Here is a 23,761-nt window from a genome sequence, read left to right on the forward strand (position 1 = left end):
TGATTTATATAAATTATGGGTTATTTCCTCTTGCCTTGTTGTCCTAACATAATCTTCCTGATTTTTCTATCATCTTTATTGCTCAGATACACGAAACTACTAAATTTCAATACTAAAAGGACATTGCCCACAGAGAAAAAACCTCCCAGACTTTAACCTCACTTAGCTCACTTGAAGGAAAGTTGGAGAGACATGCGTCTGGGTTGACACACCACCTAGAATTGGTTCAAGATAATGCTTCGTTGCTCTTTTGCCCTTTTCTACATTTAAACAATTAACAATCAGTGGCTATCATTTAAAAGATTCTTACAGCAGCATTCTTACATATGGGCACATTAAGTGAAAGCAAGAAGAATGAAGTAAAATATGTTCCCTCATACAGAAATCTTATCTTGTAACAAGCATTTATGACGCTCTTCATCTGTTTAAAAATTCTTTCAAATAGTGCCCACATTTATGAGAAATACCATAGGTCACTATCTCAGGTGCAAAAAAGTTACACCTCACAATAAAATCATCACAAGTTAAAATTTTATCTACTGCTTCTTCCTACCATACAGCATCACCACGTCACCATACCAGGTATGTATGAGAAAACTGTCTAAAGTTTTTGGAAAACGCTTAAAAAATTCCAATAAAATCTAGTTAAGACAAAATCAAACTGAAAACTAGCAAAAAACAAATGTGAATTCCAAATCTTTTCCCTCTACCTCCGTCTCATTCCCCTAAGTACTAATATTATCTGGAGTACTAGTCCAGGGAGATTTCTACAAGCATTCTTCACCTAAGAATCTCATCTACCACACATTTCAAACTTCACGACCTGCCCAAATTTAGTGACTTTTATGAGAACCACATAAAAGTGATAACTTATCATGTTCACCATTTTTCCTAGTTTTTAAAAGAATTCATACCAAAGTGGATTGAGAATGGCTTTGCAAGTTGGCCTGCTGCAAAGCACAGGTTCATACTGTACAGGAGGCAGGTCTGGACGTTCCCTCAAAGGAGTAAGGAGACAAGCCAGGGGAACGACCATTCTCGTAGCCTCGAGACGGCTGGAGGGCCACACATTCCAACTAAAACGCACACCATCCCGTTCTTCATTCTGCTGAATGAACTCCAGATATGTTGCCATGGTCTAAAACGAAACTGAAGATAAAGGTTTAATTGTATGTGAAACTCTCAACTAAACCTCAGAAAAGAAGACAGTCACCTAACACAATGTTTCCTACATACCTAGTCTGGAAGACCCTGTCATTGTAGGATGACAACACCTCCCTCCCCTCTGGCCTCCAAGAGCCCATTAACTTTGCAGTTATCTTTGACTACTGTTCTTTCCCAACTCTCCTCTCCAGCACTTAAAAAAATAAATAAAGGAGGTAAAAGGTTAACTTATAACCACTTGATCTAAGCTGCATGAAGTTGAATAATGGTAATTTTAACCTCCCCATGGATCAAAAATCATTTCAGCCAAGCCAATTTCAGCCCCTCGCCCAAGGGTAAGTCTCAAACTCTGTTTCAGCCTCCAGCTACCTTCCTCCCTAATCATCTTTCTTCCTTGGTCTGTTAAAGTAACCACGATATTAAATTTTACATTCCAAGTGACCTTGTTTTTGTGTCCTTTCCCTCCATCCTTTGGGTATTGGATACTGATGTGCGAATCCAATTCATAATGGGAACAGCCACCAGTTCTCAGCCAAAGTACTTCTACTTGGGATCACCAAAATTACAAAGAAAAGTCTGCTATTATGCTGAGTGAGTCCCTCATCAGGACCTCTCCTCTCACCACAGTCCTTATGCTCAGGCCTTGAAAGACTCCAGGTAATAAAATAGCCATTCAGACTAAGCTCTTCAAACCCAGATAATGCCAACTCCATTGAGTGTTTTATACATCCTGTTTGCCTCCTAAAATCTAGACTAACACACACCTCAGCAATTAGGGTTCAAGGGAACAAGCCCCTCAAGATAAAGCGAAAAAAAGGCAAATTAAAGAATCTCTGATACTAGAGGCCTCCAGTGCTCACTTATGCAGTGCTAAACAATAATCGTCTCCATGTTATTATGAGAAGTGACATTCTGTAAATAATCTGGACTAAGAGAGGAATACCATATGGCTAGAAAGGCAAATGAATCAATTACTCTACTACACACAACCCAGACCACAAAAATTCCAAATGTTTGCTCCAACTGAAACTCTAGAGAATCTATTTGTTATTTCTAGCATGAGTGGGAAACTGAAGCACTGTGTACACAGGGGGCACTTCTGCAGCTTCTTGGGTGGCTAAGGGTAACTCGGGGGGGAATGAAAGCATGTTCTAATACCAAACATGTTCTGATACCTCAGCAGACTTCATCAAATGAGTTTCCCCTCTCCAAACAGTTCATTATTAAAAGGTACTGGCTCCATCCAATATCCCCAAACGCCTACATACTAAAACCTTTTCTCCGTTTCCCACTGCTTCTTTCTCTCACCCCCTTCAGGAGCACAGATTCTTAACTCTGGACACATAACCAACGGGGCACTTCAGAGGGTCAAGAAATCCTCTGAAATTGTACGCAAAATTGTGTGCACGAGCGAACATGCATTTTTCTAGGGAGTTGGGTCTACGGCTTACATCAAATTCTCAGAGGGAAAGGGTAGCTGAAGAGATTAATAGCTGAATAAGTGAGTTAATGAAAGAACCGGAAAGACTCTGCAGTAGCATCTTCCAAAAAAAATCGGAACCACTCTTATCTCACCAAGGCATAACTTTTTGGGGCACAGTAGCCAAGTTTATGCACAGTTTAATCCTTGAAAGACGTCCAATGACCTGGGTCCTAGCTCCAGCTCTGTCATGAAGAAGTCCGTTCACTTGAGTCTCGAGCTCCTCAGGTATAAAACAGGGGCTGGACCCTTCCGCACCCCGCGATTCTGAGGATCTCGACCCAGAAGCCGGTCGCCGCCCGGCCTGGCGGGGAACGCGTCACTCTCAGCGGACCCCTAGGTCACTGATTCTCCCGGTTCCTCTGCCCGCGGGCAAAAGGCCTCATCCCAGGAGCAACCTACCCGCCCCCTACAGAGTCTCCTGCCCGTGCCCTCGGCCCGCCACCTCCTGTGCGCCCCACTCACCTGGCCGCAGCAGTCCGCACCCGCAGCCGCAAAAGCCGGGCTCCGGCTCCCACCGCCAAATCCAGCTCAGCTCTCAGTCGATTGGTCGGCGCCCCTGGGCGTCACTCCACGGCGCCGTCCGCTGGCCAATCAAGGAGCGCCTCTCCGGAGGACGAGCGGAAGCAAGACTCTCAGAGAAGCCGTGCCGCCATCTTGGAACAGGGCAAGACAGTCAGTTCTCGCTCTACAAAAACCACAGTGCCTCAGCACACACGTTTCTCCACGTTCACCTCTAATCGTTTCTGCTTCAGGAAACCCCCGCGCCTGCCGGACTGATTCCGAGGCGCAGTTAGCACGCCTCAGGAGTTCGCCCTGATCCAATACGGCGTCCGGCCACCTCAGTCGGAAGTCTCTGTCATCGCCTTAGTTACCGGGAAGCGAGAACGATGACGTGAGGCACGGGAAGAAGGAACAGCGCCTCGGGGAGGAAAGCTTTAGCTGGCCGGAAGACGACGTCAGCGCGCGGGAAGGGGCGGCGGGGGTTGGGGGGGTGGGGCCGGAAAACAGCGTGTGGACGCATGCACAAGATTCATTGTAAGTTCCACAGGTGTAGTCAGGCTTCTTGACGTTACAGGGTTTCCTCCTCTTTCTCGCTGTGGGGTTCGCGCTCTCTGTGGACACCGGCGCTAGCGCATAGTTTCTTTCTGCGTGTCTATCCCTGTCCTCCTTCTATGAGAGGGTGAATAATTCAGAACTGTCATATTCAAGCACTTTAGGAGACTATTAAAACTCGTAACAACATATTAACAACATCCTACGACCATCACAACCGATTTACACCTTATAAGTGGTAAAAATGAGCACGTTTATTAATCTGATGCAGAGATACAGCCTCTCCATAACATATAGAAATAAGAATCAAAACTATGTAAACTTAAAATTATGCTTAGAACGTATCTAGTCATCGAAGAATTACTAATAATTAGCTCGATTTAATATTAGTACAAAGTTTTAAGTTACTTAGAGATCATAGAAATTAGTTTTAAGTCGATGTACTATGAAATGTAATTACTGTTAATGTAAAAAGTTTGTCGAATAACGATTCAGTTTTGTTGAACAAATTTACGTTTTTTCATGTTCCTAAAACTACGTAAGAGTAATGTTGTTTGATAATAAACTTGTATAAGTTTAGGAAGTTCGAATTATTCTCTTACTCAGGAAACAAACAACTAAAATAAAATACACATTTGTATTAGACTTTACACTGAGAAAAGACATAGCTGTCTTTTTTTCACCAAACGTTAAAAGCATACCGTTTGCCAAAGATTTGCTTTAATTATTTGAACCTGGATTCTTTCTGTACTAGAAATTTCTGTAAGAAGGATTTTTTTAAAAATCAGCACATTTAAAATTTTAGAAGTTTAATTTCCTTGTTTTCTGGAAATTTTAGAAATATTTTATTTCTATAAGTGTATATTTATCTTCATAAGCCAATGAGAACAGAGCTCTTTTAAGAGATGTAATAATCTAATTTACTAAAACTCTCCAAAGGTAGTAAAATATTTCAGACTCTCACAACAAAAGGTGAAGTTTTTTCTCAATTACAGCTGTGAAGACACAGAGACACAGAGAGCAGATAGCTTGGTTCTACAACTTCAGCCACAAGTCAAAAGTGAACACAGAAACAGAAACTAGATCAGCTAACAAAGAGTGTTCCCCTCTCCAGTGGGCATGGAAGTCTTAACTGATTTGAACTCATAGTAGACAAAAAGGCAAACAAAAAAGACTAACCAACCAGATTCTCTGTTATCTCTTACCCAAGAGAGAATATATCTTTATAAATTATTAATTTATGTAAAGAGACCAACAAATGGTCAGAATATAAAACCAAATTTCTAATCGTTGCCACCACTGGGGAAAAATTTATCAGCTGTAAATGTATCAGAAACAAAAACAAAAATACAAAATCAGTAAAGAGAAGAAAAGAAACCTAGAGAAACAGAGTCAGCAGCATTGTACTATTGCCACTTCGATGTTCACTGTTCACTTTGGGAGCCAAGAGGAAAACATGCTTGGGCTTAAGCGGCCCATGAGGTGTTCTTCAGCAACACGGTTTACCTGGTTTTGTCAGGTGAATCCATTGGGATGTTGGTGAAACCTCCAAAATTGTTTAAAAAAGTTTCAAATAGGTAAAATTATGGCTCTCACACAAATATAAAATGAGCATGTGTCAGAGATTCTATATAACTCATTCTTTAATGAGGAGACCAGTAAGGATGTTCAAAACAGCTCAAAGAAGAATTTGATTTTATAGAGACATACTCTCTACCACAAAAATTAGTTTGCATTGCTGTGGACAGGAATCATTGGCATTGTTATGGGTAGGACACATTTGCATTACTGATAGTTTTCTGTAAGTTAATTTCTATCTCTACAGAGTTTTGAAATAGCTTAGTCAAAGACAAAGGCACATGCTCCTTGCAATTAGGTGACCCCACAGGGTCCTTTAAAAAATGCCCAGCGTTCCAGGGAAAGTTCACCCAGTAATCTCTTTTGACTATTTCAAAATCTTTCACAATTTTCCAGACATAGTTTTCAATGACCAATAATCTAATATAATCATATATTCAACAACCTGCTGGATATCTCTGGGTATTCTTGGGCACCTCAATCTTGATATGTCCTAAACTTACATTTTCCCTCAAGGGGAAAATGAATTCTTTCTGCCTTTTGTACCATCTATTTCACTTGGAGATACCATTCTCCTTCCAGTTACTCAGCCTAGAAACTAGAGTTATCCTTGGCCCCTCCTTATCTTTCATGGGGTTCAGGACATGATACCCCGAAGTATGGCACCCAGGCATATTGAATATTTAAGCTAAAGGAATTTGAGAAATGGTAGATGCAAGGAAAGACTCTCTGACCTCCCCTTTCTCCCCTGAAGCAGATCATAAGACCTTCATGTAAGAGGTCTCCTCCCTTTGCCAGGAGGAAAGCAGCATCCTGAAGATGGAGGGATGCTGAGAGGAAGCAGAATGCACAGGCCTTGCTAAGTTTCTCCCAGTTTACTACCCTTAGCTCATATCCTTTTGTCCTATCTTGTTTGCCCACAACTTTCCACTCTTCATTAAACCTAGCATAAAAACAGTCAGGTTCAACTGCTTCTTCACATCTTCATTTCCTTTTTTTGAGGCTCCCAGGTCATGTAAAACTTATATCACATAAATTTGTATGCTTTTCTCTTGTTAATCTGTCTTTTGCTACAGAGCCCCAGCCAAGAACCCAGAAGGGTGGAAGGAAGAGACTTTTTTCATACATCTCTAACCCCCCAACCCCCGAAACTGACAATGAATCACTTGGTCCTGTTGGATTCTTATTCTAAATATTTCTCAATTCCATCTACCTGCTTAGTTCAGGCCCTCATCCTCTCTCATTGGATTACTCAACAGCATTCCAAATGATCTCTTTGCCAGAATTTTGCCAAACCCAAATCTCACATTGGTTGCCAGATTGATTTTTTCAAAATCGCTCATCTGACCCTGACATTCTCATGTTTCAAACTCTACATAGTTTCCCCATTATCATAGGATAAAGCAGAGGCCCTTACTGTGGTACCTGAGGGCCTCCATCATCTACATACCCCAGTCCTACAGCATGGGACCAATTGTCTTTCGCGTTGCCCATGTGCATTGTCTTGCCTCTGTGCCCTTTCGCATGCTTTCCTCTCTGCTAAGAACAACCTGTTCACCTCCTTTCCTGATTAACTTCCATGTGTCCCACAAGACTCCAGAAAAGCTTTCCTTTTATTTCCCTTTCTTCTCAGGAGAATTAAAAAAATAATAAGTGAAATAAATGGAAAAGTAACCACAGAAGTGGAGAGAATGCTTGGACAGTGAGCTTGAAGCAGATACAAACTGCCTTAAGAGATCCTGACCTGAAAAGAAAAGTCCAGGCAGAGGAAGATAATTCAGAAAGAGGGCCTTAGCGGAGGGTGGCTGAATCCATTAGCAGGACTAAAACTTCCTTGGCAAGTTCTTGAGAACAGCTCTTTCAATATTAGCAAATGATGTACCAGATATAAATGTGCATTTTCAGATTTTTTTTTAATTCATAAAAATCTTGTTCTGAAATCAAGCTATTTCTTCTCTGATAATGACATGCTCAGAAAAAACAAGAGATAAAAAAGTAGGAAAAAAACCCAAGGTGGATTTATGTGTAATTAGATAACCTCTGCAATTATTATTGACATAATCTGAGAAGGGTGAGAATTGAGGCCATTGCCTTTTCTTTTCTCCTTCTCAAAGGAAGAGCTAAGCACTCCATGAGAGAGAAGAAAGGCAAATCTTAAAACAAATCTTAAGGAAGGATAGATCCGTTTTCAGCCCACAGTTCCTGTTAAGGGAGTGTCATTGTTTCTTGAATGAAACACCACTAGGGAAACACCCACTCAACTACAGGAATGCCTCTGCTTGTTTTCATTCATTTTTTAATTTTAAACAGCTATATTGAGGTATAATTGACATTCAATAAGCTGCACATATTTGAAGTGTAGAATTGTTAAGTTTTGACACCCATTACCACAAAATAATGAACTTGTATATCACCCCATAGTGTTTCCTTGTGCCCCTTGTATTTTCTAGAGTTTTATACAAATGGAATCATATGGTATATACTCTTTTTTTGTCTGGCATCCTTTCACTCAGCATAAATATTCTGAGATTCATCCATGGTGTTGTGTGTATCAGAAGTTCTTTCTTTCTGAAGTGAATGAGTTTACATTTAAAATTCACTAGCATCGACGTTTTTAAGAAAATGTACAGAGTATAATGTTCAAGAGTAAAGAGTATGTCTTGCTCTTCTTGAAGAGGGTGGTGGTGGGCAGCGTAACCATTGATTACCGACTTGTGCCTGTCCAAAAAATGAAATGCCTAAGAGTGTTTCTCAACGTCAGCTGCTAATACACGCCTGATGTTCACAGTAAGTCCATGGGAAAGGCAAAGAATAAGAAGCACTTTCCTGTTCATTTCTATTTATAATCACATATGCACACTTCTGCCCACCTCAATTCAATCAGGTTTGGATATATCCGTAAGGTATGACCAGTTCCTAAAATTTCAGGACTGCCATTCATAATAGGTTAACCATTTCTTTGGTACCTCAGTTTTCCCAGTCTCTAAATTGGCTTAAGTATGAATGTTATTCATGTGCCCTACACCAACAGTGATATCTTTCATAATGACAGCATTTTTAAAGCAATGAAAATTAACAACCAAAGCTGATATTGACTATTCTACTAAGAACTGTTTTGAAACCAGAAAGAAAAATAATATGTATTTAAGGAGTTCTCAACTAATAGTTTGTGTTCTGCATGTTTGGAACTAAAAACACACTTTCCTATAGAAATATCAGTAATTTTAGGAAAGAGATACATTCTGGGCATGTCACAGTCTATCCTATCCTAAATAAGGGGTGGAAAATGGGAGCACTAGTAAGAGGCAAGTAAAAGCTGATTTACATTTGGTGGAAACTCGCAAGTTTTGTTTTTGGCTGCCCTCGGCTGTAAGGAAGGCCAAAGAGTAAAGGAATTGCCCTATTGGCGCCCTAGAACTACACTTCCCAGAATGCCACAGTGCAGGCTTCCCTGCGATTTGGGTCTTGGACTTTGAGCACTGCAGGACTTGGTGCTGAGGGACACTGGCACGTGTGCACTCATGGCTTCTAGCAAGGCAGTGATTGTTCCCGGGAACGGAGGCGGGGATGTGGCCACCCACGGCTGGTACGGCTGGGTGAAGAAGGAGCTGGAGCAGGTAAGAGACACGTCTCGCTGTGCTGGGAAGTCTGCCGGGAGCTGGAGGGGATGGAGGGGACGGAGGACTGAAGTTTGAACGGGTGTCTTCCCCCTACCCACCTTCAGCAAACCCTGCGTGTTTTCATTCCTCTCCCCTGCTGCCCTGTCTTAAACTAGCGGTCAGAATTTTGGTTGGTTAAACCGCGTGGAGGGCTTCTCTGCGGGCTCAGTCACTGGAGTACAAGGCACCACCTCTTAGAACTGCAGAGACTGAGCCCCCTCACCCTCCCTGTATCTGCCGCCGGTTCAGATTTGGGACTTCCCAGCTAATTTTACATCTGTCTTCTTTGCTCTCTGCCTCAAATTAAACAACAAAAAAATCAGTGTGTAATATTAGTATATACAAAGGATATATATAACACATATGTAAATTATGAAGCATAACGTAATGAATACCTGCAAATCCATCACCAAACTAAAATCTAGAACATTACCAATATTTTTGAAGCCACCTGTATATCCCCCATCTCATTTCCCTGACATCCTGAAATTTTTTTCATTTGCTCCCCCTTTTAAAATTAAAGTACTTTTGCAAACTTTGTATGTATCCTTTAAACAATATGTTTGATTTGGCTTCTTTGTGAGCGTTATAAAAATAGTATCCTGCTGTTGGTTGTCTTGTGCATCTTGATTTTTTTTTTTAACCTTCTTCCATAACCAGACAGTAAGACTGCTTCCTGGGTTGCCATCCTCTAGAGCTAGTGTAGAGTAGGTTTCTAGAACAAAATTCCAGGATTGTGGCTGAAAACCATGGCCAGAGCTGCAAACCAAAAGGTCAGGGCTGGAGCTGTCCAAGAGGGGGGATTTCCAACTTTCTGTACCACATGTCAGTACCATGTTTTACCCTCTCCCCAGCACACAGTCTGTTTGGCTCCAGGTCTGTCTAGAATGCTTTCACTCATGCCCTCTTCTATACATAGATGCCTACACTGATAAATACGGATGCACAAATGCACATACAGGTCTCTCTCTATAGACATCCACACAGCTGGCTAGCTAGTAGAACTACAGACAGATGGAGTTTATGAGGAAGGATTGTATATTCATATGTAATCCTGTAGCGCTTAACTCACTTCTTTTCATAATATAAGCAAATACTTATTGAATTGCTAAAGATCATATCAGGTGTCTCATTTCTTATTAGCAAAGTATTAGTTGTAATTAAGCTCTTTATTATAATTTTTTTTCCCCCTCATATCATAGATACCTGGTTTCCAGTGTTTGGCTAAAAACATGCCTGACCCAAGTAAGTTTAAATGTGTTTTTAAATAGTCTCATCTTGTTGGGTTTTGATCTTGCCATTTTCCTGGTAGAGAAGAGGAAAATCATAGTAGAGAAGCCAGTGGGAATACAGTATGTACCTAAGAGTGAATGGCAAGTAGTTTGAGGAGGAGAGTGTAAACCAAAAAACATTATAGAAAATTCTAGAAAAGGTCAAGAAAAGCACCTGGGCTTGGCTAAGTTTAATTTTTAACTTTGCAAGCAACTTGATTTTCCCTTCTATAAGTTGACAAATATTTTCAGGCAAAACTTATGTGTGTTTCATTTAAGCAGAGATATGATGAAACTTTATGGCATCTGTATGAGATCCTAATATTTAAAAATATTACATTGCCACTTCTGTTTTGAGTATGCCTGTGACTTGTCTCGGGAATTTCAGTTTTGGAAAGAAAAAATACATATGTTCGTGAATTTGAGATAGAATATCGTCGTTTTCTTTTTAAGTGGGAAAGTTTATGTTAAATCTTCAGAGTTATATTTTATAAGTTCCTCAGTATTTTCTTACAAGAACATGCTAAAAAATAAAATCAAAACTATGGATATGAGTCTTTCAAAACAGCAACACGTAAACCTTTGGCTCTATTAAAATAGCCCCACCTCCCATTGTGGTCCTGCAGTTTTAGAAGTTGTGAACTGCTGAGTAGTCATGTTAGAAAGACAGGGCAGCATTAGATTAAGACTGTCCCTATCAAATGACACTCTTTCTTTACCCCTGAACCTTAGTTACAGCTCGAGAGAGTATCTGGCTGCCCTTCATGGAGACGGAGCTGCACTGTGATGAGAAGACCATCATCATAGGCCACAGTTCCGGGGCCATCGCAGCCATGAGGTGCGATCCTAGCTGAAGTGTCACCTTTGTGTGGGCTCCAGCCAAGCTTGCTTGGGAAATAGCTTGTGTATGTCTTAATTTCAACTGCAGAGGAAATAGTGCTGACCTCAAAAGTGGTAACATAATCTGTCCTAATTCCTTCCTGGTTTGGTTAGATTAAAAAATTTTTTTGCTCTTACTAGGATATGGTGATTCTTTTAAAACATGTGGTTTTAAACCTCAGCAGCGGCTTCCTGTCACTCTCAGAAAAACTCCTCAGCCTTCAAGGCCCCCACTAGCTGAATGTCCTCTCTACTGTCTCCCTTTCACAGCCCCCAGCCTGGTTCACAGACCTCATTGCCTTTCCTTAACAAGCCAGGCACGTGCCTACCTTAGGCCTGTGCTGCCATTGTTCTACCTGGGACCCTCTGTCCCTAGATGCCTGCATGGCTTTCTCCTCCTCTTTCAGTCTCTGCTCAAATGTCCCCTTTCAGCGAGGCCTTCTGTGATTACTCTGTATGAAACAGCAACCTCACCCCACACCCTCCTATCCCCTTTATATCTTATTATCCCCCTTATTATGTGTAGCACTTCCACCATCTGACATCCTGTTTATTGCTTGTCTGTCTCCTGCCAATAGAATGCAAGCCTCCTGAGGGTGGGACTTTGCTCACTCTGACACTGAAGCTCCAGTGTCTAGAAGAGTGTCTGGCATATGGTAGGTGCTCAATAAATACTTGTTGGAGAGGCAGGCTGTTACGCCCTCCCTCCTGCCCTCTGGTCCTTAGGATTCATGGGCACATCCCTGATGCTCTCTATAGAACATTATGGCTTTCCCTTTAGGCTTATAAGACCTAGGGAGTAGGGACTTAGCTGGCCGAATAAGCCTTTTAGGGTTGGGTTTCTTCCAGATTTGCTAGGCTGGATGACAAAGGATTATAGTTTTTATTTGTGTAGCTTATTGTCCCAAGCAGTTGCTTAGGCTGTCACATAAACTGCATGTCAGAGACTCTAGCCACATTCCATAACCTTTCAGCCACATTAATCGAAGCTATGAGAATAATAATGCTTTCCAATGTAGAGCTCCCAAATTATGGTACAGTCATAGTGTTTAAAAGGTACCAGGCGTTGTCTGGGAAAACGAAGAAATCCCTTTATGACAAAATCTGTACCAACTCAAGGCCAACTGAATTTTTCTCAGGCTATTGGCTAATAAGATGTGCCGCCTTTTTTTCCCCCTGCTTTTTCTCCCCAAGTCCCCTCAGTACATAGTTGTATATTTTAGTTGTGGGTCCTTCTAGTTGTAGCATGTGGGATGCCGCCTCAGTGTTGCCTTTCAAACGGTGCCATGTCCACACCTAGGATCTGAACCAGCGAAACCCTGGGCTGCCGAAGAAGAGCGTGTGAACTTAACCACTCGGCCACAGGGCTGGCCCCAAGATGTGCCTTCTTTTAGAGACCCCTGAAACTTATTGCAGGATTGTCAGCAACTTTCTAAGAATTAACTTCTAAAGCTAAGGTAGACAAAGAGAAAGATGCCATAACCATGGGTTGTAAGATTGTAGGGGAATGGGATAATGACACAGTCACAGAGGACCACCCACAGCCTACTTATTAATCACCAGGGGTAATCGTGTCTTTACAATAGAGGGAGCTGATGGATATCACATTAAGTAATCAAACTTAATCTCATCAGTAGTGGGACAACTGGCATGGTGAGCCTCTGATGTGATAGAGTGGGAAGGACACACATGACCTATGTAGTATTCTTGCCCAAAATGTTTAACCTCAGTCTAATCTTGAGGAAACATTCAGTTTAGGGGATAATGTACAAGACAACTGGCCTAAACTTAAAAAAAAAAGTCAATGTCATTTAAAACAAAACACTTTAGAGTGTTTAAAGAGTCATGAAAACCAAATGCAATGCACGAGCTTTGACTGGGTCTAGTATTGAAAAGCATTTTTTTTTTTGAGTAAGATTAGCCCTGAGCTGACATGCACTGCCAATCCTCCTCTTTTTGCTGAGGAAGACTGGCCCTGAGCTAATATCCGTGTTCATCTTCCTCTACTTTATACGTGGAACGCCTACCACAGCATGGCTTGCCAAGCGGTGCCATGTCCACACCCGGGATCTGAACTGGTGAACCCCGGGCTGCCAAAGCGGAACGTGTGCACTTAAATGCTGTGCCACCGGGCCGGCCCAAAAAGCAGTTTTAAAGAATATTTTTGGTACAATTGGGGAAAAATGAATACAGATATTACTCTCAATGTTAAATTTGTTAGGTGTAATAAGGACACTGTGGTTATATAAGAGAACGAATGCCTTCTTCTTAGGGGATACATGCTGAAGTATTTAGGGGTGAAATGCAGCAAAATTAATGGATCTAGGTGCTTGTTGTTCTAACTTTTCTATAGATTTGAAATTTTTCAAAACAAAAGGTTGAGGAAAAATGTTTAGGCCCAGGAACAAAATACCAACCCTAAATCTTTCCTGGCACAAAGGCCTCTTGAAACTATTACCATTCCACATCTTTCCTCAGCCTGGGCTTTGCAGAGTAAGAGACCTGTCTGCAAATAGTGAGTGTCTACTTGCCGGGCGCTGTCGTGGGCACCAGGGTCACAAAGATCGAGAGGGTTCAGACCTGCCCTTAAGGAGCTGACAGTTTATTAGGGGAGACAGATATAATAGAGCACAAACAGATAAAAAGCGCAATGTGGAGTGTGTGGTAAAAGAGGTACACTTCTGGTATGGTACAGTGTTTCTTAAAAAATGGTCCACAGACCACTAGTGTTAGTCACCTGGGTTGGGGGAGGTAACATGCCTTAACATGCAGATTCCTGGGCCTCAATCCCAACCCTCTGAATCAACTGCTCCGGGACTGAGCCTGAGAATCTACATGTTGACCAGTCAAGTAATGCTGATACATACTGAAGATAGATTAATGCACACATCAAAGAGAATGTTTACACTTTTTTTTTTTGGTGAGGAAGATTGGCCCTGAGCTAACATCTGTTGCCAATCTCCCTCTTTTTTGTTTTGCTTGAGGAAGATTGTTGATGAGCTAACATCTGTGCCAGTCTTCCTGTATTTTGTATGTGGGATGCCACCACAGCATGGCTTGATGAGTGGTATGTAGGTCTGTGCCCAGGATCTGAACCTGCGAACCCCAGGCTGCTGAAGTGGAGTGCATGAACTTAACCACTACATCACCATGCCTGCCCCTGTTTACACTTTTCATGTTTATTTGGAAAGGATTACAGAAGGTTTGGACTACAGTAGTCCCCCTTATCCTCAGGAGATATGTTCCAAGCCCCCCAGTGGATGCGTGAAACCCCAGATAGTACCAAACCCTAGATATACTATGTTTTGTTCTATACATACATATTTGAGGTGTGACAGCAACACTAGCACAAATTTCTTTTGCCTTCTTCACAATTTCACAGATAGAAGATTCACTCTTACCATAGATCTTAGCAACCTCAGCATATGATTTCTTTTTCTTTCTTCATTAAGTTGAGAACGTTCACCTTTTCACTTACAGGAAGCACTTTACGGCTTCTCTCTGGCATATCCGAATTGCCAGCATTACTACTCTTGCACTTTGGGGCCATTATTAAGTAAAGTAAGGGTTATGTGAACACAATCACTGCAGTACTGAGACAGTCAATATGATAACCAAGATGGCTACTAAGTAACCAATGGGCAGGTAATGTATACAGCATGGATATGCTGGACAAAGCGATGATTCACGTCTCAAGTGGGACAGAGCGGGACGGCATGAGATTTCACCGTGCTACTCAGAACAGCGCACAATTTAAAACTTATGAATTGTTTACTTCTGGAATTTTTCATTTAATATTTTTGGACCATGGTTGATTGCTGGTAACTGAAACCATGGAAAGTGAAACCATGGATAAGGGGGGACTATTGTGCCTTAAAAAATGAGTACAAACTCATTAAGTAGCCAAGGTTAACTGATTAACCATTGGGCTTGTAGTTCTGCACTTTCATTGCTATTTTTCATATTAACTTCAACAGCATATTTAACACACGCTTTCTGTAAGCTAAATCAAACGAGTGTTCAGGTGGTTTATTGACTTTTTGATGATCAGATTTAACATTAAATATTAGCTGACATACTTTCTCTCTCTCTAGGTATGCAGAAACACATCGAGTATATGCTATTGTATTAGTGTCTGCATACACATCAGACTTGGGGGATGAAAATGAGCGTGCAAGTGGTAAGTTTAAAAGCAGAAACCCCAGAAAAGCCCTTCCTCTAGTCATGGGGTTGCTAGTTCAGATTATAACAGTACTGTCTTTTGGATAGGCTAAAAAAAAATCTAATGGCATACGAGGAATATTTACCACCTATCTTTGGATATAAGTTAGGCACTTTCAGGGGTGGTAGATGACTTTCTAATCCATCGTCTAGAATTGAACCCTAGAGCCCTGCTTTTATTTGAGCCATATACTTTCCCTTCACAAGTACCTATGATCTCAAGGCCTACAGATTTGAAAACTAAAAAAGGGCATCTAACTTACACTCAGGATCTGATTCTTTATGTCTCTGCTATGGTCTTCACCAGATACTTTAGAATGGCTACAACAGAAATTATCCAAGAGCAATGATAGGTTCTATTGTTTTCCCCCATAGGATACTTCAACCGCCCCTGGCAGTGGGAGAAGATCAAAGCCAACTGCTCTCACATTGTGCAGTTTGGCTCCACTGACGATCCTTTCCTTCCCTGGAAGGAGCAACAAGAAGTGGCTGATAGGTTGGAAGCCAAATTGTACAGATTCACTGACCGTGGCCACTTTCAGAACACAGAGTTTCATGAACTGATTAGTGTGGTAAAGGCTCTGCTGAAAGTACCAGCATAGTCAGGAGGATTTCTGCTATTTTACATCCCAATGTAGGGGTAGAGCAACAAAATCTATTATCATATCATTACTGGGCACATAAGCAGGTCAAGTTAAGTTCCATCTCCCACCCCCCTTCCCTTGGTGAGCACTGAACTGTTCTCTTTGTCCATGTGTTTGTTCATATTCCACATATGAGTGAAATCATCTGGTGTTTGTCTTTCTCAGTCTGGCTTATTTAGCTAAGCATAATTCCCTCCAGGTCCTTCCATGTTGTTGCAAATGGGATGAATTAGTCTTTTTTTAATGGCTGAGTAGTATTCCATTGTATATATACCACATCTTCTTTATCCAATCATCAGTTGATGGGCACTTGGATTGTTTCCATGCCTTGGCTGTAGTGAATAGTGCTGCAATGAACATAGGGGAGTATATGTCACTTTGGATTGTTGATTTCAAGTTGTTTGGGTAGATACCCAGTAGTGGGATAGCTGGGTCCTATGGTATGTCTAGTTTTAGGTTTTGAGGAATCTCCGTAATGTTTTCCATAGTGGCTGCACCAGTTTGCATTCCCACCAGCAGCGTATGAGGGTTTCCTTCTCTCCACACCCTCTCCAAGATTTGGTATTTTTAGTCTTAGTGATTATAGCGATTTTAACAGGTGTAAGGTGGTATCTTAGTGTAGTTTTGATTTGCTTTTCCCTGATAATTAGTGATGTTGAACATCTTTTCATGTGTTTATTGGCCATCTGTGTATCTTCTTTGGAGAAATGTCTGTTCATATCCTCTGCCTGTTTTTTGATCGGGCTGTTACTTTTTTTGTTATTCAGTTGTGTGAGTTCCTTATGTATTATGGAGATTTACCCCTTCTCAGATATATGATTTGCAAATATTTTCTTCCAATTGGTGGGTTGTCTCTTTGGTTTGATTCTAGTTTCTTTTGCCTTGCAGAAGCTCTTTAGTCTGATGAACTCCCACTTGTTTATTTTTTCTTGTTTCCCTTGTCTTAGAAGACATGGTGTTGGAAAAGATCCTTTTTATTTTGATGTCAAGGAGTGTACTATGTATATTATCTTCCAGGAGTTTTATGGTTTCAGGACTTATCTTCAAGTCTTTGATCCATTTTGAGTTTATTTTTGTGTATGGCATGAGGTAATGGTCTATCTTCATTCTTTTGCATGTGGCTGTCCAGTTTTCCCAACACCATTTATTGAAGAGACTATCTTTTCTCCATTACATGTTCTTGGCACTTTTGTCAAAAATTAGCTGTCCGTAGATGTGCAGTCTTATTTCTGGGCTTTCAGTTCTGTTTCATTGATCTGTGTGCCTGTTTTTGTACCAGTACCATGCCGTTTTGATCACTATGGCTTTGTAGTACATTTTGAAGTCAGGGATTGTGATGCCTCCAGCTTTATTCTTTTTGCTCAGGATTGCCTTAGCAATTTGGGGTCTTTGGTTGCCCCATATGAATTTTAGGATTCTTTGTTCTATTTCCATGAAGAATGTCATTGGGATTCTGATTGGGATTGCATTGAATCTGTAGATAGCTTTGGGTGGTATGGACTATGTTTATTCTTCCAATCCATGTGCATGGAATCTCTTTCCATCTCTTTGTGTCATTATCAATTTTTTTCAGTAATATAGTTTCCATTGTGTAAGTCCTTCACCTTCTTGGTTAAATTTGTTCCTAGTTACTTTATTCTTTTAGTTGCAGTTGTAAATGGAATTGTATTCTTGAGTTCTCTTCTCTAAGTTCGTTATTATAGAAAAGAAACTGATTTTTGTAAGTTGATTTTGTACCCTGCAACTTTAATGTAGTTGTAAATTATTTCTATTAGTTTTCTGATGGATTCTTTGGGGTTTTCTATATATAAGATCATGTCGTCTGCAAACAGCTAGAGTTTCACCTCTTCACTCCCTATTTGGATTCCTTTTATTCCTTTCTCTTGCCTAATTGCTCTGGCCAAATCCCCTCTACTGTGTTGAATAAGACTGGTTATAGTGGGCATCCTTGTCTCGTTCCTTTTCTCAGAGGGATGGCATTCAGTTTTTGCCCATTAAGTATGATGTTGGCTGTGGGCTTGCATATGGCCTTTATTTTGTTGGAGTAATTTCCTTCTATCCCTATTTTGTTAAGAGTTTTTATCATAAATGGCTGTTGGATCTTGTCAAATGCTTTCTCTGCATCTATTGAGGTGATCATGTGGTTTTTATTGCTCAATTTGTTGATGTGGTGTATCACATTGATTGATTTGCAGATGTTGAACCATCCCTGTGTCCCTAGTATAAATCCCACTTGATCATGATGGATGATCCTTTTGATGTATTGCTGAATTCAGGTTGCCAAAATTTTCTTGAGGATTTTTGCATCTATGTTCATCAGTGATGTTGACCTGTAGTTTTCCTTTTTTGTGTTGTCCTTGTCTGACTTTTGTATCAGAGTGATGTTGGCCTCATAGAATGTTAGGAAGCCTTCGATCTTCCCTAATTTTTTGGAATAGCTTGAGAAGGATAGGTATTAAATCGTCTCTGAAAGTTTGGTAGAATTCCCCAGGGAAGCCATCTGGTCCTGGAGTTTTATTCTCTGGGATGCTTTTGATTACTGTTTCAATATCTTTCCTGGTGACTGGTCTATTCAGATTATCTGTTTCTTCTTGATTCAGCTTTGGGAGGTTGTAAGAGTCTAAGAATTTATCCATTTCCTCTAGATTATCCATTTTGTTGATAGATAGTTTTTCATAGTGTTCTCTTATAATCCATTGTATTTCTGTGGTGTCTGTTGTTATTTCTCCTCTTTCATTTCTAATTTTGCTTATCTAAGCTTTCTCTCTTTTTTTCTTTGTAAGTCTGGCGAAGAGTTTGTCAATTTTATTTATCATCTCAAAAAACCAGCTCTTTGTTTCACTGATGCTTTCTATTGCCCTTTTTGTTTCAATAGCATTTATATCTGCCCTGATTTTTATTATTTCTCTCCTTCTGCTGACTTTCGGCTTTGTCATTGTTTTTCTAATTCAGTTAGGTGTAATTTGAGATTGCTTATTTGGGATTATTCTTGTTTGTTAAGGTGTGCCTTAAGGTATTGCAATGAATTTCCCTCTTAATATGGCTTTTGCTGCATCCCATATGAGTTGGTATGGCATGCTATCATTTTCATTTGTCTCCAGATATTTTTTGATTTCTCCTTTAATTTCTTCAATGATCCATTGATTGTTCAGTAGCATGTTGTTTAGTCTCCACATCTTTGTCCCTTTCTCAGCTTTTCTCTTGTAATTAATTTCTAGTTTTCTAGCACGGTGATTGGAAAAGATGCTTGTTATTATTTCAATTTTCTTAAATTTATTGAGGCTTGCTTTCTTTCCCAACATATGGTCTATCCTTGAGAATGTTCTGTGTGCACTTGAGAAGAATGTGTATTCTGCTGTTTTTGGATGGAATGTTCTGTATGTGTCTTTTAAGTCCATCTGGTCTAGCTCTTCATTTAACTGTTTCCTTGGTGATTTTTTGTCTGGATGATCTATACAGTGATGTGTGGAGTGTTGAGGTCCCCTACTATTATTGTGGTATTATTAATATCTTCTTTTAGGTTTGTTAATAGTAGCTTTATGAACTTTGGTGCTCCTGTGTTGGGTGCATAGATATTTCTAAGTTATTTCTTCTTGATGGAGTGTCCCTTTGATCATTATATACTGCCCCTCTTTGTCTCTCTTTATCTGTCTTATCTTGAGGTCTACTTTGTCTGATATAAGTATTGTGACACCTGCCTTCTTTTGCTTGCCATTAGCTTGGAGTATCGTCTTCCATCCCTTCACTCTGAGCCTGTGTTTGTCATTGGAGCTTTGTTTCCTGGAGGCAGCATATTGTTGAGTCTTATTCTTTAATCCATCTTGCCACTCTGTGTCTTTTTATTGGAGAATTCAATCCATTCACGTCTAGGATGATGATTGATGTATGACGGCTCAATTTTGTCATTTTATCACTCATTTTCCTGAATTTCCTTTGTTTCTCGTCCTGCGTGTTTTGGTCTACCGACTGAATTATGTAGTTCTTTATGATGTTTCTTTGTTTTTTCCTTGTTTATTGTGTCTCTGTTCTGCTTTTATGTTTAGCGCTTACCCTGAGGTTTGTATTCAGAATCTCATGTAGAAGATAGTCAATTTTCTGATGGCCTCTTAATTCCTTAGTCTAACCCGATTCAGTCCCTTTCCTCCTCCACTCCTAAGTTGTTTTTCTCACATCTTGTGCTATCTTGTGTTCTGAGTTTGTGGTTAAAATGACAGGATTATCTTTGTTTTTGGTGTTTCCTTCCCTTTAGCTTAATGCTATACTTGAGTATTTGCTCTATTCTGATTGTCTACCCATTTATCTCCTCACTCTGTTGTGACCCGTTTCTCCCCCTTTTTTTCTGGTATCAGGGCCTTCTTGAGGATTTCCTGTAAGGTGGGGTGGGTCTTGTGGCTACGAACTCCATTAGCTTTTGCTTGTCTGGGAAAGTTTTATTTCTCCCTCATATCTGAAGGGTATTTTTACTGGATAGAGTATTGTTGGCTGAAAATTTTTGTCTCTTAAAGATTTCAACATGTCATTACATTCTCTCCTAGCTTCTAAGGTTTCTGCAGAGAAATCTGCTGAAAGCCTGATAGGGGTTCCTTTGTAGTTGTTTCCTTCTGCCTAGCTGCCCTGAGTATTCTTTCTTTGTCATTCATTTTTGCCTGTTTTACTACTATATGCCTTGCAGTAGGTCTTTTTACACTGACATATCTAGGAGATCTGGAAGCCTCACTGACACAGATTTCCCTCTCTTTCCCTAGGTTTTGGAAGTTCTCTGCTATTATTTCTTTGAACATGCTTTCTGCTCCACTCTCCTTCTCTAATACCTATAATTCCTATGTTCCATTTCCTAATTGAGTTGGATATTTCTTGGAGACTGTATTCATTTCTCTTTAGTCTTAGTTCTCTCTCCTCCTCTGTCTGGAGCATTTCAACATGTCTGTCTTCAATTATGGTGATACACTCCTCTATGATGTCCACACAAGCATTCAGGAAATCTTTATTTTATCTCTTCCATTGTATTTTTCATCTCTATTATCTCTGATTGATTCTTCTTTATACTTTCAATCTCTTTTGTGAAGTAGCTACTGAACTTGTTTCTCTACATACTCTTTTTACCTCATTGAGTTTTTTGATGATAGCTATTTTGAATTCATTGTCAGTTATATTACAAATTTGTGTGTCCTCAGGACTGAATTCTGGGTACTTCTCGTTTTCTCTCTGGTCTGGAGATTTGATATAGTGTTTGATATTGCTAGAGGAGATGGGTTGGATCTTACACATCCTGATATTATTTGGTTGCAGTTACCGCCTATTGCCACTGGGTGTGGGTCAAGATCCATGTATTCTGAGCCCTCTGCCTTCAGCCGAGATCCCAGGCAGTGGAGCAGGGGCGGGGCAGGTGTCTCCTCCATGCTCTCTGGGCTTTCTCACTCTGCTCTTGCTATCTGGTCTCCTGGGGTGTTGGCTTGATGAGGTCACCCCCTATGAAAGTCCTCACCCCAGTAGAGGTCTTCCATGTAGGCTGCACAGGCCCTCAGTGGTCCTTGATGTTCCTTTGAACGAACATCCCCTCCCCTGTTCCTTCTCTCACAAAACCTCCTGTGGTTGCAGATTGCAGTCTTTAGGGGAGGGGGTGACGTTCTCTCTTATTCCATTGCAGCTCCTCTGAGGGGGGTTCCAGCCTCTCCGGCCTCCGTTGTATGGCTGTGTGTCTCTCCGACGTTTTTGTGTTGTGTTAGGATGTCCTCTGTTGGAGTGTGGATGCCCCTTTTTGTTGTATGTTGGAGGGGAGAGTCTCCCAGGCAAGTTCACTCTGCCATGATGCTGACATCACTCTCCAGCCTTAAGTATTGTTAAAAATAATCTTTCCATACTTCAAATTTTCTTCTGTAAAAAGTTCTACGTTTTAACTTCCATAGTCCTTTACATAAATCTCTTTCAACATCATTCCAAGATTTTTCTTCTGATCATACTCCCTCAAAAAACCCTCTTTTTCATTTCCCAATATTTTTTGGCTGTTATGATCCCTAAGTATAGCCTCAATCTCCAGTTAACTCACACTTGATGTTGCAGAACCTGACATTTGCTGCAGTAATGTGAATTCCCACACTGCTTTTGCCTAAAAGGGACTCAAAGTCATCATTTTAACCTGAAAAATCTTTTGGTTTCTAAATGTGCTCAAATAAACAAGTCAGAAAAGATTCTATAAACTTTTAATACCAATTATCTTTGGGGAATAGGAATTTTGGTGGGTAAGTGGGGTGGACATCTCCTTTTCAGTTTATACACCTGGGGATTATCTGAATTTGTTATATGTATTACATGCACATGAACATGCATTAATTTTATAATGAAAAACAATTAAGATTTAAAACAACTTATTTGACAAGTGAAAAGCAAATCAGATAAATCACTTGAATAATAATTTTAACAGGGGTGTTTAGCATTGATTTGACCAAGCCTATAAAGTTTGATTCTATTTGAATTATTTGGAATTAGTAATTGCTCTACTTACTTTCTGCCTTGTTTCTGAAGTCCTTTCTTAAAAAATTACAAACTTATACAAATAACAGTTCATAATACTTTATTATTCTCTTCCTCCATAGAAAAAATCAAATACATACAACTGGGAAATAATTAATTCTAATATTCTTCATGCTTATAAAAATAACTAATATAGACCTATATGACTGTTGAGTTGTGCCGCCCAATATGGTAGCCAGTAACCACAGGTAGCCATAAAATTAAAAATTCAGTTCTTCATTCACACCAGCCATATTTCAAGTGCTTAGCAGCCATGGGTGACTACTGGCTGCCTTACTGGACAGCAGATATAGAATATTTCCATCATGATATAAAGTTGTATTGGACAGCACACTGGCCTAGCGTATATATTTTATATTCTTCCCCCACCTACCATCTACCAATGAATAATAGTCCAAAGTAAAAGTGACTCAACTTGAAATTATAGACTAGTTTGCTTAGTTGGATTACCAGAGATAGCATGGCTCCATAAAATTTACTCATCACCAAACTAAGATCAGAGGAGTTTCATAGAAGAACCCCACATAAACTATTCCCTTAAACCATCAAATCAAGGATGCTCATGGTTCTTTGTTTCTCTGTGGATCATTTATTAAGCATTAAGGGTCCTTGACAGGTTCCAGGGAATACCTCTTCTCAGGTGAGCAAAATACCTTAATACTAAATGGAAATCAACTGTAAGATCAGGACTTCACTCACAATTTGATTTTTTTGTTGTTGTCATGAGTCTAGAGCCCCACGGTTTGTTTTGGTCCAAGTTTATTTCTGTAGGGTAAATATCCATTTAACTATCATCAGAGGTGCTGTCTTTTTAAATTATTGTCTCTTTTTTCCTTCAGTTAATATCAGAATGAAAACTGCTATGGGAGAAAAGTTTATAAAGGGTCTCCTTATTCTGATGAGGCAAGGAACACTTTTATGTTTCAGCCATTGATTGCAAGCTTAAAAAATCAATCTCTGGCTATTAGGACATAATGCAAAGTCTGTATTTAAAACAAACTGGTTCCTTCACCCCACTTCTAACTCTCCTCCCATTCAGTTTTCTCATTAAATAAGACAAGCACCTCTGTGATGGGCCAGGTCTCAGGAAGGACAGATAATGTTCTTACCATTCCAGCTCTCACTGTGGGTGGAAGAGAAACCCTGTGTAATTTTGGGTCCCAGATTCTTCTGTATTATACATATATATGCAATACTTGAAAATGATCTGTTTTAAAGCACTAGTGTCATCAAATGCTAACTCTATAGAGGTGGCCACAGAATTTATCTGGTTCTTAA

General features: G+C 40.2%; 2 protein-coding genes across 2 annotated transcripts in view; one reads left to right on the plus strand and one right to left on the minus strand.

Moving 5' to 3' along the window:
- The window catches only part of SEC23B (SEC23 homolog B, COPII coat complex component), a 43,188-nt gene extending 39,589 nt beyond the window's left edge, over positions 1-3,599 (minus strand). The window contains exons 1-2 of the mRNA XM_014855883.3: positions 3,110-3,599; positions 915-1,149 (exon numbers count right to left, since the gene is read on the minus strand). Coding sequence (XP_014711369.1) covers positions 915-1,135 — 221 coding nt within the window. The 5' untranslated portion in view covers positions 1,136-1,149; positions 3,110-3,599. The remainder of the gene's footprint in view (positions 1-914; positions 1,150-3,109) is intronic.
- A 5,068-nt stretch (positions 3,600-8,667) lies between these two features.
- RBBP9 (RB binding protein 9, serine hydrolase) lies at positions 8,668-22,453 on the plus strand. Its single transcript, XM_044748144.2, has 5 exons — positions 8,668-8,895; positions 10,140-10,182; positions 10,941-11,046; positions 15,182-15,267; positions 15,684-22,453. Exons 1-5 carry the CDS (start codon positions 8,800-8,802, stop codon positions 15,908-15,910), a joined length of 558 nt encoding a protein of 185 aa, XP_044604079.1. The 5' UTR covers positions 8,668-8,799; the 3' UTR covers positions 15,911-22,453.
- Positions 22,454-23,761: the final 1,308 nt, after the last annotated feature.

This window comes from Equus asinus, chromosome 15 (assembly GCF_041296235.1).
Source record: "Equus asinus isolate D_3611 breed Donkey chromosome 15, EquAss-T2T_v2, whole genome shotgun sequence".
NCBI lineage: Eukaryota > Metazoa > Chordata > Mammalia > Perissodactyla > Equidae > Equus > Equus asinus.

Bases quoted from the DNA above. Each gene is read 5' to 3' on its own strand.
- RBBP9 (XM_044748144.2), top strand. From the start codon at position 8,800: ATGGCTTCTAGCAAGGCAGTGATTGTTCCCGGGAACGGAGGCGGGGAT. The intron at 8,896-10,139 runs GTAAGAGACACG...CTCATATCATAG, and splicing joins TGAAGAAGGAGCTGGAGCAG to ATACCTGGTTTCCAGTGTTT. The intron at 11,047-15,181 runs GTGCGATCCTAG...CTCTCTCTCTAG, and splicing joins GGGGCCATCGCAGCCATGAG to GTATGCAGAAACACATCGAG.